Source organism: Haliotis rubra, unplaced genomic scaffold, assembly GCF_003918875.1.
Source record: "Haliotis rubra isolate DU_JTF1 unplaced genomic scaffold, ASM391887v1 Scf470, whole genome shotgun sequence".
NCBI classification, from domain to species: Eukaryota; Metazoa; Mollusca; class Gastropoda; order Lepetellida; family Haliotidae; genus Haliotis; species Haliotis rubra.
Window position 1 is genome coordinate 787529 of NW_025767158.1, and position 20475 is coordinate 808003.

Below are 20475 nucleotides of genomic sequence, written 5' to 3' on the forward strand. Positions count from 1 at the left end.
AGCTCTGTCATAAGAGGCGACTAACGGGATCAGGTGGTCAGCCTCGCTGACTGGGTTGACACATGTCATCGTATCCCAATTGCGTAGATCGATGTTCATGCTGTTGATCCCTGGATTGTCTGGTCCAGATCCGATTATTTACAGACCGCCGCCATACAGCTGGAATATTGCTGAGTGTGGCTTAAAACTAAACCCACTAACTATAATGAAAAAAATAGCATCGACATGCACAATTAGTTTTACTTACTGTCCAACTCTTACGTTCCCAATATACCGCAATACGTATCGCAATACGAGTAACAGAATCGAAATATATTGCAATATAATTTATTTGCCAATACACAGCCTTTCTAATTACAGTAAAATCTGTTAACGGGTACATGTTAACAATTAGTGATTACCTTTGAAATGAGTATATTCAACTATTGAACCATTCGGGTTTTTATTACCGGAACCCCGGAGAGCGGAAGGTCCCCGACCGCGTCATACCAAAAGACGTTAAAATATGGTACTTGTTGGTCCCTGCCTGGCGCTTGGCATTAATGGGTACAACAAGGACTGGTCGGCTCGAGTCAGTATAATGTGTCTGAGTGGGGTATTCATGCCTCACTGCGGCATGGTATCTATTAAACCAGCTTAAGTCTGGGCTAGTACAAGCAGTCGCACATACACATACACACGCATCGTCATATGAGCGAAATATTCTCAAGCACGACGTTAAACCCAATTTCACCTCACCTATTACCGGAACAATAATAATGTAAACGAACATCCGGATTAACAGCTTGTAAATAACGTCTCCTCTTTTATCTGATCGTCTCGTTTTGATTCTGCAGTTCAACATTACCCTACACGTCTTCCTCTATTTCCTTTCCGAAAGTATCTAACGATCACGTTTTAATAATTGTTGTCCATAAAAGCTCATAATTCGGATTATTATTATATCGCCGTTTCTCTGCAAAGAATTGCCACTCGACGCAGCATAAGCTAATGCACCGCTCGATCAAGGCGAGTAAATTGTTGTTCACCATAAGGCAAATCTATTCACGTGCCCAAAATACAGAACGTTAGAGGGCATGATCTTTTTGGGATGTTTTTTTAATTGAAATTGAAAAGCAGTCTTCACTAGAAACACAGCTTGTCTGAACGACATTTCGAGGCAGAAATTTTTTTCAGAATGAGAATGTAAAGGGAACGGTTTTACCCGACGCCAGATTTTAGGAAACCTGTGCCTAAAACCTAGGTCCATATATAGCTATATACACTTTTATGTTTATTTAATATCAAAGAGGGCGGTGGGGTAGCCTAGTGGTTAAAGCGTTGGCTCGTCACGTCGAAGGCCCGGGTTCGATTCCCCACATGGGCACAATGTGTTAAGCCCATTTCTGGTGTCCCCCGCCGTGATATTGCTGGAATATTGCTAAAAGCGGCGTAAAACTAAACTCAGTCAGTCAGTAATATCAAAGAATGTCGCGTCGATCGTCATTAATCAGTTTCGACAGCCTACTTGGCCCAGTGTTCAAAACGCCTGCCCTGAGAGTGGAAGATAGATGTCTCGATCTCCTATAGTTTGGCATGAAATGCATGTGGACCCGTTTTTTGTAAATATCTCTTCGTCCAATGACCCAATCGATCTCAAACTGATTTACAATGTGATTAGGTTGTCTGACAAAACATCCACTTGCACAGTTTGAGATCGATTGGGTCATTGGATGAAGAGATATTTACAAAAACCGGGTCCACATGCATTTCATGCCAAACTATAGGTTGAAAGAGCTTGCTGACGGGGTTAACCTTTTTGGTCATCTGGCGTCCGACAAGGTCCGCGCTTTGAATCCCAACATGGGACTCCGAAATGTTATGGCCGCTACGCTATTATCACATTTTATTCTGTGCCAGGAATTCAATGTTTTTCAGGGGCGGTGGGGTAGCCTAGTGGTTAAAGCGTTGGCTCATCACGCCGAAGGCCCGGGTTCGATTCCCCACATGGGTACAATTTGTGAAGCCCATTTCTGGTGTCCCCCGCCGTGAAATTGCTGGAATATTGCTAAAACGGCGTAAAACCATACTCAGTCAATCAGTCAATGTTTTTCAACAATAAGTGAAATTGAAGAGACAATAGTCCCCATCTATAATATGTATAAGTCCGAGAAATTGCTCCAATTATTTCCTGATTGCAAAAGTTCGATTTAATACCCGTCAAGGTCCGGGTTATAATATTGATCTTCAGTAACCCATGCTTGTAAGAGGCGACTAACGGGATCGGGTGGTCAGGCTCGCCGACTTGGTTGACATGTCATCGGTTCCCAATTGCGCAGATCGATGCTCATGTTGTTGATCACTGGATTGTCTGGTCCAGACTCGATTTCTTACAGACCGCTGGAATATTGCTGAGTGCGGCGTAAAACTAAACTCACTCACTTTCGATGTAAGCATGAACAGAGGTACTAGTTGTTTCCAACTGAAATCAAGTCCCAGCCCTTCCCATGCTTGTAAGAGGCGACTAACGGAATCGGATGGCCAGGCTCTTTGGCTTGGTTGACACACGTCATCGTATCCAAATTGCGTAGATCGATGCTCATGCTGTTGATCACTGGATTGTCTGGTACAGACTTGATAATTTACAGACCGCCGCAAAAAAGCTGAAAAATAGCAAGATGCACATAAAAGAATTGCCTGTAGAGTTTCAACCAATAAACCATTTCAGTTTGAAATTGGACTCGTCCAAGACCTCTCTTACCCCTTAAAAGTGTACCCTTCGTCAATAGCGCATACAACCAGCGTGCAGCAGTTCAAAGTAGACATCACACCGGCAACACACAACAGCTGTCCTAAGGAGGCTGCCTGCTTGGGAACTCGTCACTGATCAGTTAGTATCTCGTATATTTCATACATACTCAAGAATGAGCTGTCTCCAGAATCAGTATAAAAATATACATTGTCAGCTCACATCGGCTACTTCCCTGACTCTTGATTTCAGGTATTTACAACGATTTTAAAGGTACCTCCTACTGAATATACGACGGTTAGTTCCGAATTTTCGCAGAATGTTGGGAGAGCTTCGTTCATTTCGCCACTGGCAATCCAACTTTGTCAGGGGCGGTAGGGTAGCCTAGTGGTTAAAGCGTTGGCTCGTCACGCCATAGACCCGGGTTCGAATCCCCACATGGGTACAATGTGTGAAGCCCATTTCTGGTGTCCCCCGCCGTGATGTTGCTGGAATATTGCTAAAAGCGGCGTAAAACCAAACTCAGTCAGTCAGTCTATTGTCCCCACGCCGTGAAATTGCTGGAATATTGCTAAAGTGGCAGTTAACACGTGGAACAGGTGTTGAGTGTGACAGGCCGGGACAGACTATGATGAGTGCTTTCTGAAACGTCAGATTTCTTTCCGCGCCGTGGCTCTGTTTTAGGTAAGTGTTTCGGCTCTCAATTCTGCACACAGCCATCACATCTGTAAACATTTCAACACCATGCGAGGAAATACACGTACCACCCGTATGCCCAACGTTTGAAGTGTACGTGTTATTTTGCCGTCAAATTACCATCTGCTTCGCATGTCATGAAATAAACGGGCATTAGAAAAAAATATGACAAAGGCTTGTAAGTATTATCATGATTTGCATGTATTTCTAACGTCTGAGGGGGCAGTGGGGTAGCTTAGTGGTTAAAGTGTTCGCTAGTCACGCCGAAGACCCGGGTTTGAATCCTCACATGGGTACAACGTGAAGCCCATTTCTGGTGTCCCCGGCTGTGATATTGCTGGAGTGCTGCTCAAAGCGGCGTAAAACCATACTCACTTACTCTATGAACTTAGATTCTCGCCCACCTGCGATGCTGAGACCATGAAAGGACCATCTAGCTCTTACCCAAACCTGTCGGTGATTATATTTCTTCAAAATCAAATACTGCATAGAAAATGTGTCAGATTTTAACCGTCTGTGATATAGACATGTTTGATGACGCCATCGAAAAAGATCACGTTTGCTAGTTTATACCCTTCAGTCTCTTTACAAAAGAATATATGAAGATTCCTTTAGATGGTACATTATTCACGCCATTTCCAAAACCACTATTGGTCAACAATTGTTTAATTGTTTACCCAGTTAATCCTCCCATTTGCATAGTTTAACACCTATGCTAAATGACAATTTGAGTTGAACTATAACTCAGATATTAATGCTTTTTACTTTATCACTTTTAATAGTGTGTTTCCATTTCGCATGATACATAACATAAATCGTGTTGTGCAGGTCACCAGCTGTGATCACCGACTTGAAAGCAGAATAATACCATCTGCAAATAATAAAATGAAACGTTGTACAGTATCTATATGAAACCGAATATCTTTTCGTGGCTGTTCGCAATTTCCTATAATGCAAATTCGTTTTGGAGAAAAAGGAGAATACAAAATGGATTCAGCATACATCCTTTGCGTACACTGACTTTGTTTCCAAACGTATGGACATTGCCCTAAGGTCTCTTACACACAATGTAACAGTTTTGTTGTGCCCCATCTGGTCTATTATTCCATCTGAAGAATTTTATTAATTGGCCGGTTATTCATCGTCTGTTATTTAAACTGTTACACAGATTTGCCATGTTACCAATCAGTGTCACTTGGAGGATAAAACGCCTCCAGGCAAGGTCAACCAACTGGAGTGGTCTGTGTGTTTTAATCCCTTAAGCCGCTATAGTTAGCATAGCCGTTGGCTCCGTCTTCTGTTGCCTCTTTAAGACTCCTTCAAATCTATGGTTTTTAACATCAAAGAAATTAAGATATCCATTTATACGTTTTAGGTTAGGTTTGATCAACATAATGGTAAACGAAGGAAGACGTTTTTATATTGAACGATGCAAGAGAATGTGCCCATTGTGTAATATAGATGTGGAAAATGAAATCCATTTTTTGCTTGTATGTCCTTTGTATAATGATTTACGTACTAAATATATATATATGAATATTATCTACGTAAGCCACCTACATTAGCATTTAAACTACTTCTTTCATCAACTTACCAGCATGTAATAATAAAGCTGTCGTACTATATCAATTATGCTCTTATTACACGTAACAATCTGATAAAAAGTGTTGTATGTCCATCGTATTTCACTACTTGTACATAATTTACTGCCTGTATCATGATTTGCTGTCTGGATCACTAATTACTACTTATTGCACCATATGTATAATGTATATGTATAACTCCAATGTATATGGGCCGGAGGCCTTTTGTACAATAAACATCTTTGACTTGACTCTAGTTAGTATACCCGTGGGCTTAATCTCTTAAGACTCTTTCAAATCTACGTGTATTCGGTAAACTATGTGAGCATTGTTAAATCCATGAGCAACACATGAAGAAAAAGTATATGTCAACTCTATGTTATGAATATTTAACACTAAAGATACAGTTCCACCAATCGGAACAAACTATGCCTCATCAGCATATTGAGTATATTAATAGCAGGACAGAGTTATAAAAATCTCATTACTCCTGTAAACCTCAGAAAGCAAGCTGTTCTATCTCAAGTTGCACTAAGGTAAGACCCTTTTACGTGTATTTACCTCACTAACATGTCATTCTTTATGTCTAATTAATAGCGGCATAACGTGTGGCCACCTGCACAGATGACATGTAGGATTTGAGAGTCACATCTGGTTTGGCTGATGTAACAAGTGTACCCATACGTTGACTGATGGGTGCTTCTATATGGGATGTTAACTGGTATAAAAGATGGGAAGCAATACGTCCGCTGAGAATCTTCTTCAGAAGTGCCTATAATATATATACTAACAGCTCCATGTCCTTGCTCGTGACTTTCACCACCAACATAACGCTGATACAATGTGATTTCACGAGAACATGATAAAGGCGACGCTAATACCAAATCACTCACTCCTGGTCCTTGAATGGTCACAAACTCATTCACAAGATTAGCAATGGATACAATCCATGTCACAAGAAACTTTGCCTGTTAGTATATTATAGCATTTCTATATTTCAGATCGTCAGTGAACAATGCCCCACATACGAGTGCTAGATCGATCTGGACACGGACTCAACTTTGTGGACGTGGATGGTAAATGGTTTCCCGGGGACGTCGATGAGCAGCTCATCCGGGAAATCCCAAACATGGAAATCCGAGATGATGACGTCATTATTTGTGGCTGGATGCGTTCAGGTTTGATCAGACCACCATGTAATCTCATTTGCATATTCCTCTGTGTTCATTGCATCGATAATACCATGCATAATGTAACGTCTTGTTGAACTTTCTGCAGGCCAACATATGTTGTCATTTGCTAAGTTTATTCCCTTTCATCGACGGGACGGACGCGTAGCCCAATGGTTAAAGCGTTCGCTGGTCACGCTGAAGACCCGGGGTTTGATTCCCCACGTGAGTAAAATGTGTGAAGCCCATATCTGGTGCCCCCCGCCGTGATATTGCTGGAATATTGCTAAAAGCGGCGTAAATCCCAACTCACTCTGTCATCAAAAGATTATAATAAATGTAAGATAACATCGTGTTGAACTTTCCACAGGGACGCACTGGACATTTGAAATGACCAACATGATCCTAAGTGGGTGTGCCAAGACTGTAGAGATGCCCAAACAAGACCAAATGATCGAGAGAATATCCCTGAACCAGCAGAGGGCAATTTCCTCCCCACGCGTCCTAAATACGCATCTTCAATTTCACCAACTCCCTGTTGGGGCGCGACAAAAGAAAACAAAAATCATCTTACTTCTGAGAAACCCAAGGGATTGTGCTGTGTCGTGGTTTAATTTTCAGAAGACGATTGAATATTTTGATTATGACGGCAGTTGGGAGGATTGGTTGCAGCTATTCCTGGAAGGAAAGGGTGAGTGATACAATATAATAACTACCTCTTTGAATCGCTTATATGAGACGTGTCACATAAAATGTTTTTGAATTGTCTTGCTAAAGCGAGAAACCGCGTTGTTAACGGGTTCTTCATTGCTCCAAAGATTATTAGCTACCATTACCCATATGTACAATGTTTGAAGCCTATTTGGTCTAGAAGCCAGACCCTAAAAATGGTGAAAATGTGGTAAAGTTCTGGCGACCGAATGGGATGTGATGTTTCACAATCAGCAATGATTTAGCTCTGTTTTAAAACCGGTTGTCATCAGCTACCGTGCGTGACTACCGTGCACAGGCCCTTTTAAGGTGCAACATGTCATTTCATTATTTCATTTATGGTAATATTTTCATCGATAACTGTATGGTTTGTTGTTAACAACTCTGGCTTGGATTGACCGATTTTCATCGAAATAGTAGTTTTGGAACGCTTAAATCATGATTTAAAGTTGTGAACAATAACATTACATATATGCTCATCGGAAATATATTTTGGTAAAAGGTCAAAGGTCAATTTTAATACAAAAATTTAAAGTTAAACTTCAGGTAAATCATTTGAAGATCATATGTACGTTTGGATGGTACTGTATACATGAAAAAACATTACAAGGAAACTTAAGTTGGTACTTTGTATTTAGATCAACAAAACCTTACAAAATGTCTGTTCAACAGTAACATCTCCATGCTTTACATAGTATCAACGAGACCAAATATGTCGACTATGGACTATCACTGAAATAACACACTAAAACAGAAAGCTCTTAAATGCATAATTCCAGATGCCTTTCTTTGCTCATCAAAGAATGATGAGTCAGTCATGTCATGTCATCATAATGGAAGCAGCATTTGCTTCATATCAAATGTAAGTCAATGTCAACAATGTCAAGATTACGGGAACATGTTTCAGGTCCACATCCACATGCTGAAGTACACAACAGGTTCAGACTCTTACAGCTACACCTTCCTGTACATTGACTTTTACATGCACAGTTATGAAGCTGAAAAAGGTCCACGGGGACGATTTAGTCTAAACTTATTTGCAACTTTATCACCGAGTAATATTTGATGAAGATGTATCACGACAGAAACGTATTGCTCTAAATGCAAAACATTAAGTGCCTATTTTTATGGACAACTCAAAGATATTCCTAGATAATATTTATATAAACATTTTACTTCTATAAAGTTCATAAAATATGCAGGCCTCAGTGTTAGTAATATCTAATGATATACACAAAAGACTTAAACATAACATGGTCATGCCACTATGAGCATCAATCTTCACAAGTGGGATACGATGGCATGCATCAAACAAGTAAGTGACAACGACCACCCGATCACATTAGTTCCCTCTTACTACAACATGGGTTGCTGAAGATCAATTTTGACCTAACATATTTGTGAGAATGATTAATGGATGCATGCATAGATTGGAGGTCATTCCAATGCTATTATAGACAACACATTGTATGTCGCCAATGTCAAATGGTCTCTGCATAAGTCGTACCTCAGAGAGGGAATTGTCAATTTCCATTTAATCACAATCAGCTATTCAGTACACGCACAGAAGTTGCGGAATGCCTTGAAATCTCATATACATATAGACAGTAGATGCATACTAAAAGACCAACTGTGGTTCATTTCCCGATTTCAGTATGTCGCATGACTACATACGTTGCCAGTCAAGCAGAGAGTTAATGAATTCACAATGGTTAGCGTATCGTGGAATTAGCTGATGAATGTCAACAATACAACATCAGTCCTAAAATATTGGCAGACCTCACCTAGATGAACACTACCAAGTCGGCTGTAGTCAACTGCATTGTTCCAACACATATTATGAAGCCAACAGCTGTGATCTGCCGAGCGTGTTTTAATTAAGGACATCTTCTGCTCACCCAGATCTATATATTTATTTTCTAAAATACGAAAACTAATATTACTAGGAGATTAGTTTTTTTAAAAAATGCCCTTCCCTCCTTGTAAGAATCACATTCGCTCTGTATCGTTGGGACCTTAGACATGCGGGTAGTCTGTCTCATACTCCCATCTTTCCGCCCAACCCTTTCTGCAATTTAGTCAAAATGAAGAAAGTCTAAACTCCCACCGGTTCTGAATCTTCGGGCTCACGGGGACTAATTCAGTGTAAAGGGAGTGATCTATTTCTATCAAACATATCTATTTTCAGCGACTTTCAAGCTCATACCTATATTTCTGAATTGCTCCCACATTAGACAACTGTTGTAAAATAGAACATTCAACTTGCACGCCGTGCAGCCTTTTTATGGCATTTGTTTGGGTTTTGTGCGTGTGTTTTAGGGGCGGTGGGGAAACCTAGTGGTTAGAGCGCTCGCTCGTCACGCCGAAGACCCGGGTTCAATTCCCCACATGGGTACAATGTGTGAAGCCCATTTCTGGTGTCCCCCCGCCGTGATATTTTGCTGGAATATTGCTAAAAGCGGCGTAAAACTATACTCAATAACTCACTCACTACAATATGTGAAGCCCATTTCTGGTGTCCCTCGCCGTGATATTGCTGGAATATTGCTAAAAGCGGCGTAAAACTAAACTCACTCACTGTTCTTTTGTTTGTTTCTTGTTGCATTTGCGTATGCTGGGGGTATTCAAGACGAAATCCACCTAAGCAAGATAAATAGATTATTTTTTGGACTACCACAGAAGTAGCAATGAAGTCAACTATTTCCTGTTTGTACCATAAGTTCCCGGTTTCATCTGGTGTCTTGATTTTGCGTGTGTTTGAGCTAACCTTTTCCGCAAACACACTTCAAATGAAGATAGGTGTCTTCGTGAGATCTTTTTTCTCCTTATTGGTGAAATGCCACACAAGTACTCCTAATCACGATATTTAATCATGGTGACATTTTTATAATGTTTGTTTTTAAATGTATTGATTTAGCTGCAGGTTATCTAGAGATCTGGAGACGTAACAACGCAGTAATGCTTAACTTTGAAAAGTATAGCAACACTGCGTAAGTACCTGTGAGTAATACAGCTTTAAGAAGGTTTCGATCACAAGTATATTTACAGATATTTTGTTATTGATTGAATGCAGGAATCAAGAACTGTATATTTGGGGGTTTGATACCAATAAGTCTTTCTGATCAGTGTGTAATTATCTGTTGCAATGTATTAATGATTGCCGCTGCAAAAATAAATCAGGAAAACTTTAGTCGTAATATTTCACACTAAAAACATTGCACACCATAATAACATAATGTCACCAACAAACATTCATTCCATTAGGATGTGGGGACGGTGGGGTAGCCTATTGGTGAAAGCGTTCGCTTGTCACGCCGAAAACCCGGGTTCGATTCCCCACATGGGTACAATGTGTGAAACCCATTTCTGGTATCCCCCGCCGTGATATTGCTGGAATATTGCTAAAAGCGGCGTAAAACCATACGCACTCGCTCACTCACTCACCCATTAGGATGTCATATTATTATCCATCAGCTTTAAGGGGTTTACATCATGTCAGTGCAGTGCAGCTGGAGCGTGAAGTGACACAAATATAAACAATATATATTTGGGAAAGCTCCATACACCTACTAAAACATATCTCCTTCTGACAGCAGCTGAATTGTTGTGTCTACCAGACTGTCAATAAACGGAAATTTGTATGATAGTCCAACAATATCTTCGGCATATTGGGCATTGTTGATACTTTGGAAAGCATGGAGCCGAAATTATGTAATACTGTATTTTCCTGATCTGAATACAAAGTACCAACTTTCGTTTCTTTGTAATAGTTTTTCATGAATACAGTGCCAACCAAACGTACATATGGTCTTCAAATGATTTACCTGAATGAGAAAAACATAATTTTGGTAAAATTACCTTTAATTTGTAGTGTTTAACTCATATTTTTCTCATCATTTGCACGTTCGTTAAAATTAACTGATGACCTTACCAATATATATTTTGAGCAAATATGTAATTATTGTCCACAATTTTAAATCATGATCTGAGCATTCCAGAACTACTATTTTGTTGAAAATCGGTCAATCCAAACCTTACTTATTAAACTAAACCATCCAGTTATCGATGAAAATATTACCATAAACGAAATGACATGTTGACCTTAAAAGGGCCCCTGCACGGTAGTCACGCACGGTAGCTGATGACAACCGGTTTAAAATCAAAGCTATATCATTCCTGATCGTGAAACATCGCACCACTCGGTCGCCAGAACTGCACCACATTTTCACCATTTTTAGGGTCTGGCTTCTAGACCAATTGTTCATGTTCAACGCCGCGATATTTCTTGACTGGAGATGAAGGGCGTCGTCACGTTGTATAACGAAGGAGGCACTATTCGAAAATCATTGCTGATAATGAATAATTTCCCGATAAAGTTCTTTACAAAAAAACACAAATTCATAAGAAATATCGAGAGAGAAAGACAGACAGAAACCGACAATAATGTTGAAATCCATAATGTATTTTCGAATATGAGGTCGCAATCGACTCCAAATGACATTTAAGAGCATAGAATACGCACACAAAAACACAAGTCTGAAAACATCTAATATACACAAAAAACATAATTAAGCTAACCCTGTATTTGTGCAAGGTTTTCAACACGTACATAAAGCTTCTCGTGGTGACCACGATGGAAAACATGAGTTTTTCTGACCCGTTGGAATCCATGTTGATTTTTATGATGACAATTGCTAATTAACAAAAACCCACTGATGTTCATACAAAACAATGTCTGTATAAGTGTGGCCTTGGAATGTGTAACTTTGCATTTATTGGTGAATGTGAACATTCAAAATATCATTTTACGTGTCTTACACGATTCAAGGTCAATACCGAGTGTAACCTACATATGATTGTATGACAGCCAGCACCCTCCTCCTCATACCCCCTGTCAGCCTCCTGATTCCTGAAGGGGCAGTCTACGCCATTCCTCGTGTAAAGCGGCTTCCAATTGGGCTTGGTTTTGTACAAGAGGATCCCTTTGTTGCACACGACGAACAATCATGTACCAGATATGCTCCAAAGGGTTAAGATCGGGCTCATTGAATCGTGAGATATGTCAGAGGGTGCTTAACTAAGCTCTTTGTGTATATTTGTTAAAATTAACTCACTCACTCACCAGCATGAAACAAAAACTAAGTGATGACAACACTTTTTTTGCTTAAAGGTCTATGTTTCATCCCGTGGAGACATACCGGCGACAGCTTGACGATAATATAACAGTTAGTAATATATAGTACTGTGAGTGAGTGAGTGAGTTTAGTTTTACGCCGCTTTTAGCAATATTCCAGCAATATCACGGCAGGGGATACCAGAAATGGGCTGCACATATTGTACCCATGTGGGGAAACGAACCCAGGTCTTCGGCGTGACGATCGAACGCTGTATCCACTAGGCTACCCCACCGCCCCATAGTAAAGCAAGCATGTTAAAAGGATCTACATCATATTGTACCAACTTACCTTGCAGTGGACTGGGGTTCCTGGTTTGATTACGTCAGAGACTGGGAGAGAGTGCTTGACCAAAACCCTGACCATCCTGTATTTGTCCTTCACTATGAAGAACACAAAGCTGTAAGTTTCCATGCTTTTGAAACAAAGTCACAAGCAGAATTTGTAACAAGTTAAATAGTTTAGAATAGGTCATTAGCAATACATGCTGGTCGTAAGCGGGGACGACCCATGGACATCCGGGCTAGCATTGATCTTCCGCGTCCAATGCTTGTCGTGATAGGCGACGAGCGGGATCGGGTGGTCAGGTTGATGCATGTCACCATGTGATCCGGGTAAGCATTGATCTTCAGTAACCCATGCTTGTCTTAAAAGGCGACTAACGGGATCGGGTGGACAGGCTCACTGACTTGATTGACTCGTGTCATCCTATCCCAATTGCGCAGATCGATGCTCATGCTGTTGATCACTGGATTGTCTGGTCCAGACTCGATTATTTACACACTGCCGCCATACAGCTGGAATATTGCTGAGTGCGGCGTTAAACAACAAACCAACCAAACAAATCTTTAACAAGTACGTGGCTTTAGGAAGTGAGAGGTGTCCTCTTGTGTGTGATAGCTACTTATGGTCAGCTGGAGTCTTTGAAAAAAGATGATCAGATATCCTCAATCACCCCAAGTCTGTGTCTTACCAATCCCATTAAAGGATTTGGGATCACTTTAGATAACCGAAATCGTAGCCTTTTTAACCCGATTAAAACTGAATTAGGCTTAACTGAGGGCGTTGTTAGTTGCCCATGTCACTGGATTGCCTGACTTATGACATATCACTGGAGTTGGTCGCTGTTTGCATATTTGTGCGTATTTGTATATTGCTGATCACGAACAACATTCATCTATTTGTTGAATATTCTAGGATCCAGTTGAAACTGTGAAACGGTTGTCAAGGTTCCTTGACTGTCCAGTGTCCACTGATCTCTGTCGGGAAATAGCAGGCGAGTGCAGCTTCCACAAGATGAAGGAGAATAAGCGTGATTTTGCCTGGACATCCCAGAGTGGCGTGCACGTCCATTACCGCAAAGGTAATAAAAACAATCCGGTGTTTCAAAACGGACAGTGATCTTTTCCTGAGAAAAAGTCTTACTGCAATGTCTGTCGTAAACCAATGTTAACATACAGGACAAGATCGTCTTAAAGCCAGGATCACTCGATGGAACGGACGCAGTAAAGTAAGAGGATCTGACTAGGTTGCAATTCATTCGTGTTTGAATCAGGCTTACATTGAGACAACAGTGTATTGCCGACTGTCTAAAGTATTTTGTCAACGTGATTGGAAAACACTTCAATAAGCTGTCTGGACCTGCCGTAAAAACGATCGCTTTGCTACTGAAACTCTTTGAGTACTTCATTGACGTACCTCCCATATTTTTACATTTACCTGTTACATGCGTAGCGCTAGGACTGACGTACCTCCCATATTTTTACATTGACCTGTTACATGCGTAGCGCTAGGACTGACGTACCTCCCATATTTACATTGACCTGTTACATGCGTAGCGCTACGACAGTCGTAACTCCACAGTTTTACATTGCCCTGTTACATGCGTAGTGCTACGACAGTCGTAACTCAACAGTTTTACATTGACCTGTTACATGCGTAGCGCTACGAAAGTCGTAACTCCACAGTTTTACATTGACCTGTTACATGCGTAGTGCTACGACAGTCGTAACTCTCACAGTTTTACATTGACCTGTTACATGCGTAGTGCTACGATAGTCGTAACTCCACAGTTTTACATTGCCCTGTTACATGCGTAGTGCTACGACAGTCGTAACTGATAGTTTAACATTGACCTGTTACATGCGTAGCGCTACGACAATCGTCACTCCACAGCTTTACATTGACCTGTTACATGCGTAGCGCTACGACAGTCGTAACTCCACAGCTTTACATTGACCTGTTACATGCGTAGCGCTACGACAGTCGTAACTCCATAGTTTTACATTGACCTGTTACATGCGTAGTGCTACGACAGTCGTAACTCCACAGTTTTACATTGACCTGTTACATGCGTAGCGCTACGACAGTCGTAACTCCACAGTTTTACATTGACCTGTTACATGCGTAGCGCTACGACTGACGTAACTCCACAGCTTTACATTGACCTGTTACATGCGTAGCGCTACGACAGTCGTAACTCCACAGTTTTACATTGACCTGTTACATGCGTAGCGCTACGACAGTCGTAACTCCACAGTTTTACATTGACCTGTTACATGCGTAGCGCTACGACAGTCGTAACTCCACAGTTTTACATTGACCTGTTACATGCGTAGCGCTACGACAGTCGTAACTCCACAGTTTTACATGACCTGTTACATGCGTAGTGCTAGGACTGACGTAACTCCCATAGTTTTACATTGACCTGTTACATGTGTAGCGCTACGACTGACGTAACTCCCATAGTTTTACATTGACCTGTTACATGCGTAGTGCTACGACAGTCGTAACTCCACAGTTTTACATTGACCTGTTACATGCGTAGTGCTACGACAGTCGTAACTCCACAGTTTTACATTGACCTGTTACATGCGTAGCGCTACGACAGTCGTAACTCCACAGTTTTACATTGACCTGTTACATGCGTAGCGCTACGACAGTCGTAACTCCACAGCTTTACATTGACCTGTTACATGCGTAGCGCTACGACAGTCGTAACTCCACAGCTTTACATTGACCTGTTACATGCGTAGCGCTAAGACTGACTCCCATAGTTCAATTATAAACCAGTCTTAGTAAACTTAGTCTCAGTATTATTCGTTACACTGCTATACTGAGTCTAACAAAACCTTGTAGAAGGTCGCGTCAGCTAACTATTGAGCGACCTATGACCGTCCAATCAAACGCGAGACGGCAGAACGGATTTAACCAATCGGACAACGACTACTTGTTTGGATTCGGCGGGACTTACAAAACGGTTTTTGAATTTTCTCTTCCCTGGTCGCTGACACTGATCTATCAACAAACGCAAATCCGCATAAAACACAGATATTTTACCTGCAGTATATACGCTTATGGGTTTCTAATGACATGGTTACTATTTGCTTATATTTTTGCAAGATGACATCCTTGAATCAGAGACCATATAATAGATATGGTCTCTGCTTGAATATTGACAAAAACGCTATTTTCAGCGAGTTTTTACTCATTGCGTGTATCACTCGGAAGCGATCGTGCGGAAAATAGCATTCGGAATCTTTCGAGTTTTTTAGGTAAAGGTTCAAACGGTATGTGCGAATGTTAACTTTCGCGATTTGGTAAGCTGTGTTCTGATTGGTCAGTCCAAAAGGTTAGCTGACGCGACCTTCTACAATGGTTTTGTTAGACTCAGTATAGCAGTGTAACGAATAATACTGAGCCTAAGTTTAATTAGACTGATTATAAACCTGTTACATGTGTGAGGCCATGACAGTTTTCTAATGGTTAAGAACATGATTTCGTGGCTTTTATTCCCCTAACTCTGCCTGGAGCAATGAACTGAATCTGGAATGTGTCAACACTACCGGGAAACCGATATCTGATTAGGAGGCAATCCTGATGTCAACACTTTCCAGCCAGAGTATTGGTGAAATATTGCCGACTGGACTTACATACTTACTACTTCAAGGCAACAGTCTGTTACAAGTTTTTTTGTGAACAGATCTCTTCTTTGTATCAAATACTGGTGTGCTTTCTATTAGAAAGTTTTTGCGGGGTTTTTTTCTCATTCGCGAAAGAAAGCGTAAACTCAATGCATGTTAATACAACACAATGAAGAATCGTGTATTTTTCCACTTACTTTCTTTCAGGCATAGTTGGAGATTGGAAAAATTGGTTCACGGATCGACAGTGTGAGGAGTTTAACAAAGTGTATCGACAGAAGATGGCGGGATCTCGTTTTGAAAAACTTTGGTCATCCTGAAACCTGGTCGGCTTACTATAATGGCCTGACTGGAATCGATCGACAAGCAATACTGTTGTACCCAATGATATGCCCTGATATATTATCAAACATTGATTCAAGTCAGACACACGTAGGCACGCAGGCACGCGCGCGCGCACGCAGGCACTTCTTGGAAACTTCCTATTTTGGTAAATGGTCGGTTATGAATAACATTGACAACGACACTAGATCTTCACAAACATTCCACTCCTACTAATGTAAAATATAGCTGACCCTGAAAGTTGGAAGGGGTAGATGGCAAAGAACAAACATTAAATCATAAGTGTGGAGTTTCTTGACAAATGTACATGCCTTATATGCATTAATATCCAGAAACTAGGAATACGAGAGGCCAATTCGGATATGGCACCAATATCCCCGCAAAACACACACACACACACACACACACACACACACACACACACACACACACACACACACACACACACACACACACACACACACACACACCAGTTCCTGACTCACCTGAGAACCAATATGACTTGGCATAACTCCTTACTTTCGTTAATAAATATATGAATATTACGATAAGAATCTGTATAATAGTTCTGTTAATTCATTGGCATATTCATAAACAACACATGTTTATTCTCTCAACATACATGTATTATGTCCATATGAAATACATGTATGTGGAAATGGAAGTACGTGGCTATGCAAGAAAGTGTATTATATGTCATTACCGTAAAGCATTCAATATGTGTATATTTTAACATGTTTTAACATGAGTGGTTAATCGTTGTTGCCCCATCTATATCAGGCGCGTTTCTTTTCGTGTAAGCCCGATAGGTTGCAAAGCTTTATATTTAGATAGTATTTGGGGCTTGCCCAACCTTCTTAGCAGCAATCATTTGTAAGCCCAGGCGTTTTTATAATGGTAGCTACGCCCCTGCATACCTCACTACTCATTAAGATTGCAACAAATGGACTGGGGTTTCTTAGTTACGAGAGTTACGCGCCCTTGGTGACATGACGCGCTTGTAACGAGCAGAGAGATCTTTTCTAAAACGTTTGAATTCTGAGAGGTCCCAACAGTCACAACACAACTAAAGAGTGCTACGAGTGCATAAGCTACCACGGGCGTTCGGAAAATGGTGCCCCGTACAGGTAGCGTGAAAGCAACCGCGCATCAGCGTGATACGTCACGCAGCATAGGTAGGAGGATCTCAACACGAAGTCAGAACGGCAAAGATGCCACTGCTCAGGGTGCAACTGCCTAGCAGTGTGGCCAAAGCCCGGAACAACCTCCACAGGAACCCTTCTCGTGGAACACCACACGCAGTCCTGACGGTGCATCGTGTGATAACCACGCAGACGAACATTTTACTTTTCTGTGCTGGAATGTAAATGGTTTGAAAAGTAAAATCCAAGATTCAGACTTCATTGACTATCTCAGGAAATTCAAAATTATATGCTTAGTAGAGACATTTGTTGAGAATTTAAACATGAACTGGTTAGATGGATACGACGTATTCTATTGTTTGGTCGTCCATCCGGTGGAGTATGCCTGTGCATTCACGAATCAATCAAGAAACTATGTATGTTGTCAAAATTACATATTGATAACGCTCTTTGTGTAAATTTGTCAAAAGAAATATTTTCCATTGACAAAGATATAAAACTGATATGTACCTATATACCTCCTATGGGTTCAACGTATTATGATAATTGTGACTCAAGTTGCAGCATTGATCAACTCGAACAACTCCTAATTGATAACTTAACAGAGTTCAGCAACTCTCATCTGATGTTATGTGGAGATATGAACGCTAGAACTGGTCAACTCAATAATCCTATTGTGTGTCCGAGTGAGGACTTTCACAACTTTGGTTCATACTGTGACGATGATGACACCCCAGTCGAGAATCGTAAATCTCATGATAGTACGGTAAATAGATTTGGTTGCATATTGCTAAATATGTGTTATGCTTTCAATTTATTCATAGTTAACGGTAGAGTGAACGGGGACATAAATGGTGAGTTTACATACTGTAGTGAGAAAGGTTGTAGTGTAAATGACTTCTTTATTTGTTCCCCGGAATTATTCCAATATTTTCAACACTTTAATATCGGTGAACACTCTGATTCAGATCATTTTCCACTCGAGTTATCCTGTAGCTTCCCCAAAATGACCCCTACATCAAACGTGTCTAATAACAACCCAACCATTACTGAGAAGATATTTTGGAATGACTCATTCTGTACTACATTTCTGAATACTCTACGTCAGGAATTGGGCCAGTCTGGTGAAAACCTGCTGATTAAACTTGAGGTTGATATTGATGGTGCTGTCAATGATCTCGTTAATACGATATTGAAATCGGCCGAATGTATGAAAAAGGCTTGCAAAGACAGTTCTAAATCTAGACCGTTTAGCAGAGAATGTAAATTGGCCAAGAGAAATGCACGTAGAGCTTTAAGAAAGTTTCGATGTCAACGCACTGATAGTAACAGACGGACATACTGTAAAGAGCGAAATAGGTACAAGACATGTTACAGAAACTTTAAACATGAACTCAAAAGTAATAAACTAAACAGGCTCAGTAATTCTATGCATTGTCAGTCTAAATTCTGGAAAGAAATTCGACATATCAGAACTAAATGCTCTCAACAAAATTCAATTTCCAAAACCGAGTGGCTCATTCATTTCAGGAATGTTTTCGCAAATAATTCAGTGCTCGATCAGTTTGACCATGGCCAAGACTTTTTAGAAATTTCGCATGATTTTAATGGGGACTATGATGAAGTAGATGAACTTGTACTAGACTCGCCTATATCGGATGATGGAATCACAAATGCAATTTCACAATTGAAATGTGGAAAGGCAGCTGGTCCCGATAGTATCATTATTGAAATGCTTAAATGTTCTGTTACAGAAATTCTTCCATTTCTCAACAAATGCTTTCATAGTTTGTTCACAAAAGGAGTATTTCCTCGTAGTTGGTCAATTTCTATTATTGTCCCAAGTCACAAGAAAGGTGACTTTAATAATCCCGATAATTATAGGGGAATATCTCTTATGAGTATTCTCGGCAAAGTCTTCACTTCTATACTAAATACCCGACTCTCTAAATGGGAAAACGTGAGAGATAAGATTCCTGAGAATCAAGCTGGTTTTCGTAAGCAATACTCCACAACTGATCATATTTTTACTTTGTATGCACTGATTCAGAAATGTTTATCCCGTCGAAAACACAAACTGTTTGTAGCTTTTGTCGATTTTAAGAAAGCATTCGATTCTGTAGATAGACACAAATTATGGTATTGCTTACGTAATGCCGGTTTAAGCGGGAAAATGTATACTCCAAAGCAATGTATTCAAATGTAAAATTTTGTGTACGATGTGCTTCTGGTGTAACAGATTATTTTGACTGCCCAATGGGACTACGACAAGGATGCATTGTAAGTCCGATTTTGTTCTCATTCTTCATAAACGAATTTTATTATGAGGTTATGCAAAAGGGTAAACATGGTGTACAGATGTTCCCAGATATGGTAGAACTGTTTATGCTCCTATTTGCAGACGATGTCATTTTGATATCTGAAACTATTATTGGTTTGCAAAATCAGCTAAATACTCTTGAAAGTTATTCTGAAAACTGGAAACTATCCGTAAATTTAGACAAAACTAAAATAGTCATATTCAGAAGGGGTGGCGCTGTTGCATCTAAGGAGAAATGGTTTCTTCACGGAAAATCTGTTGCTATTGTTAATCAATATAAATATCTGGGGATAATTTTTTCAAATACGATGAGTTTAAAAAGTTGTGTCTACGACTTGTTCCTACGTGCAAAGAAAGCAATGATTTCAATTTTATCTATCTCACATGAATGTGGAATTTTAACTTCAAATATATTTTTCAAACTGTTTGATGCCCAGATACAATCCATTTTATTGTATGGATCGGAAGTGTGGGGATTTCAACGCTACGATTACTTGGAGAGATTACATCTTATGGCTTGCAAGAAGTTTTTATGTGTTGGATCCGCTACTCCAAATTGTATGGTTTACGGTGAATGCGGGAGATATCCTATGTACATTAATTCGCAAATACGATGCCTTAAATATTGGTTTAAGATTCTAAAGTCGTACCCAAAATATCATAAAATGTCGTAATATGGGTAAAATA

The 20475-nt window shown here is 40.3% G+C and overlaps 1 protein-coding gene across 2 annotated transcripts; it reads left to right on the forward strand.

The window, feature by feature from the left end:
• The first annotated feature begins 2795 nt into the window (after positions 1–2795).
• LOC124290702 (sulfotransferase 1C2-like) lies at positions 2796–16882 on the forward strand. Of its 2 annotated transcripts, none has more exons than XM_046727504.1 (6): positions 2796–2869; positions 6009–6185; positions 6547–6867; positions 12360–12463; positions 13259–13424; positions 16192–16882. In XM_046727504.1, the coding sequence occupies exons 2-6, from the start codon at positions 6023–6025 to the stop codon at positions 16302–16304; spliced, it is 867 nt and encodes a 288-aa protein (XP_046583460.1). In that variant the 5' UTR covers positions 2796–2869; positions 6009–6022; the 3' UTR covers positions 16305–16882. The 2 variants fall into 2 exon arrangements, with proteins under 2 accessions (XP_046583460.1, XP_046583459.1); XM_046727503.1 differs by lacking the exon at positions 2796–2869 and adding an exon at positions 3303–3412.
• Positions 16883–20475: the final 3593 nt, after the last annotated feature.

Coding starts and splice junctions, on each gene's coding strand:
- LOC124290702 (XM_046727504.1), top strand. CDS start 6,023: ATGCCCCACATACGAGTGCTAGATCGATCTGGACACGGACTCAACTTT. Junction 6,186..6,546: donor TTGTGGCTGGATGCGTTCAG/GTTTGATCAGAC, acceptor AACTTTCCACAG/GGACGCACTGGACATTTGAA. Junction 6,868..12,359: donor GCTATTCCTGGAAGGAAAGG/GTGAGTGATACA, acceptor CTTACCTTGCAG/TGGACTGGGGTTCCTGGTTT.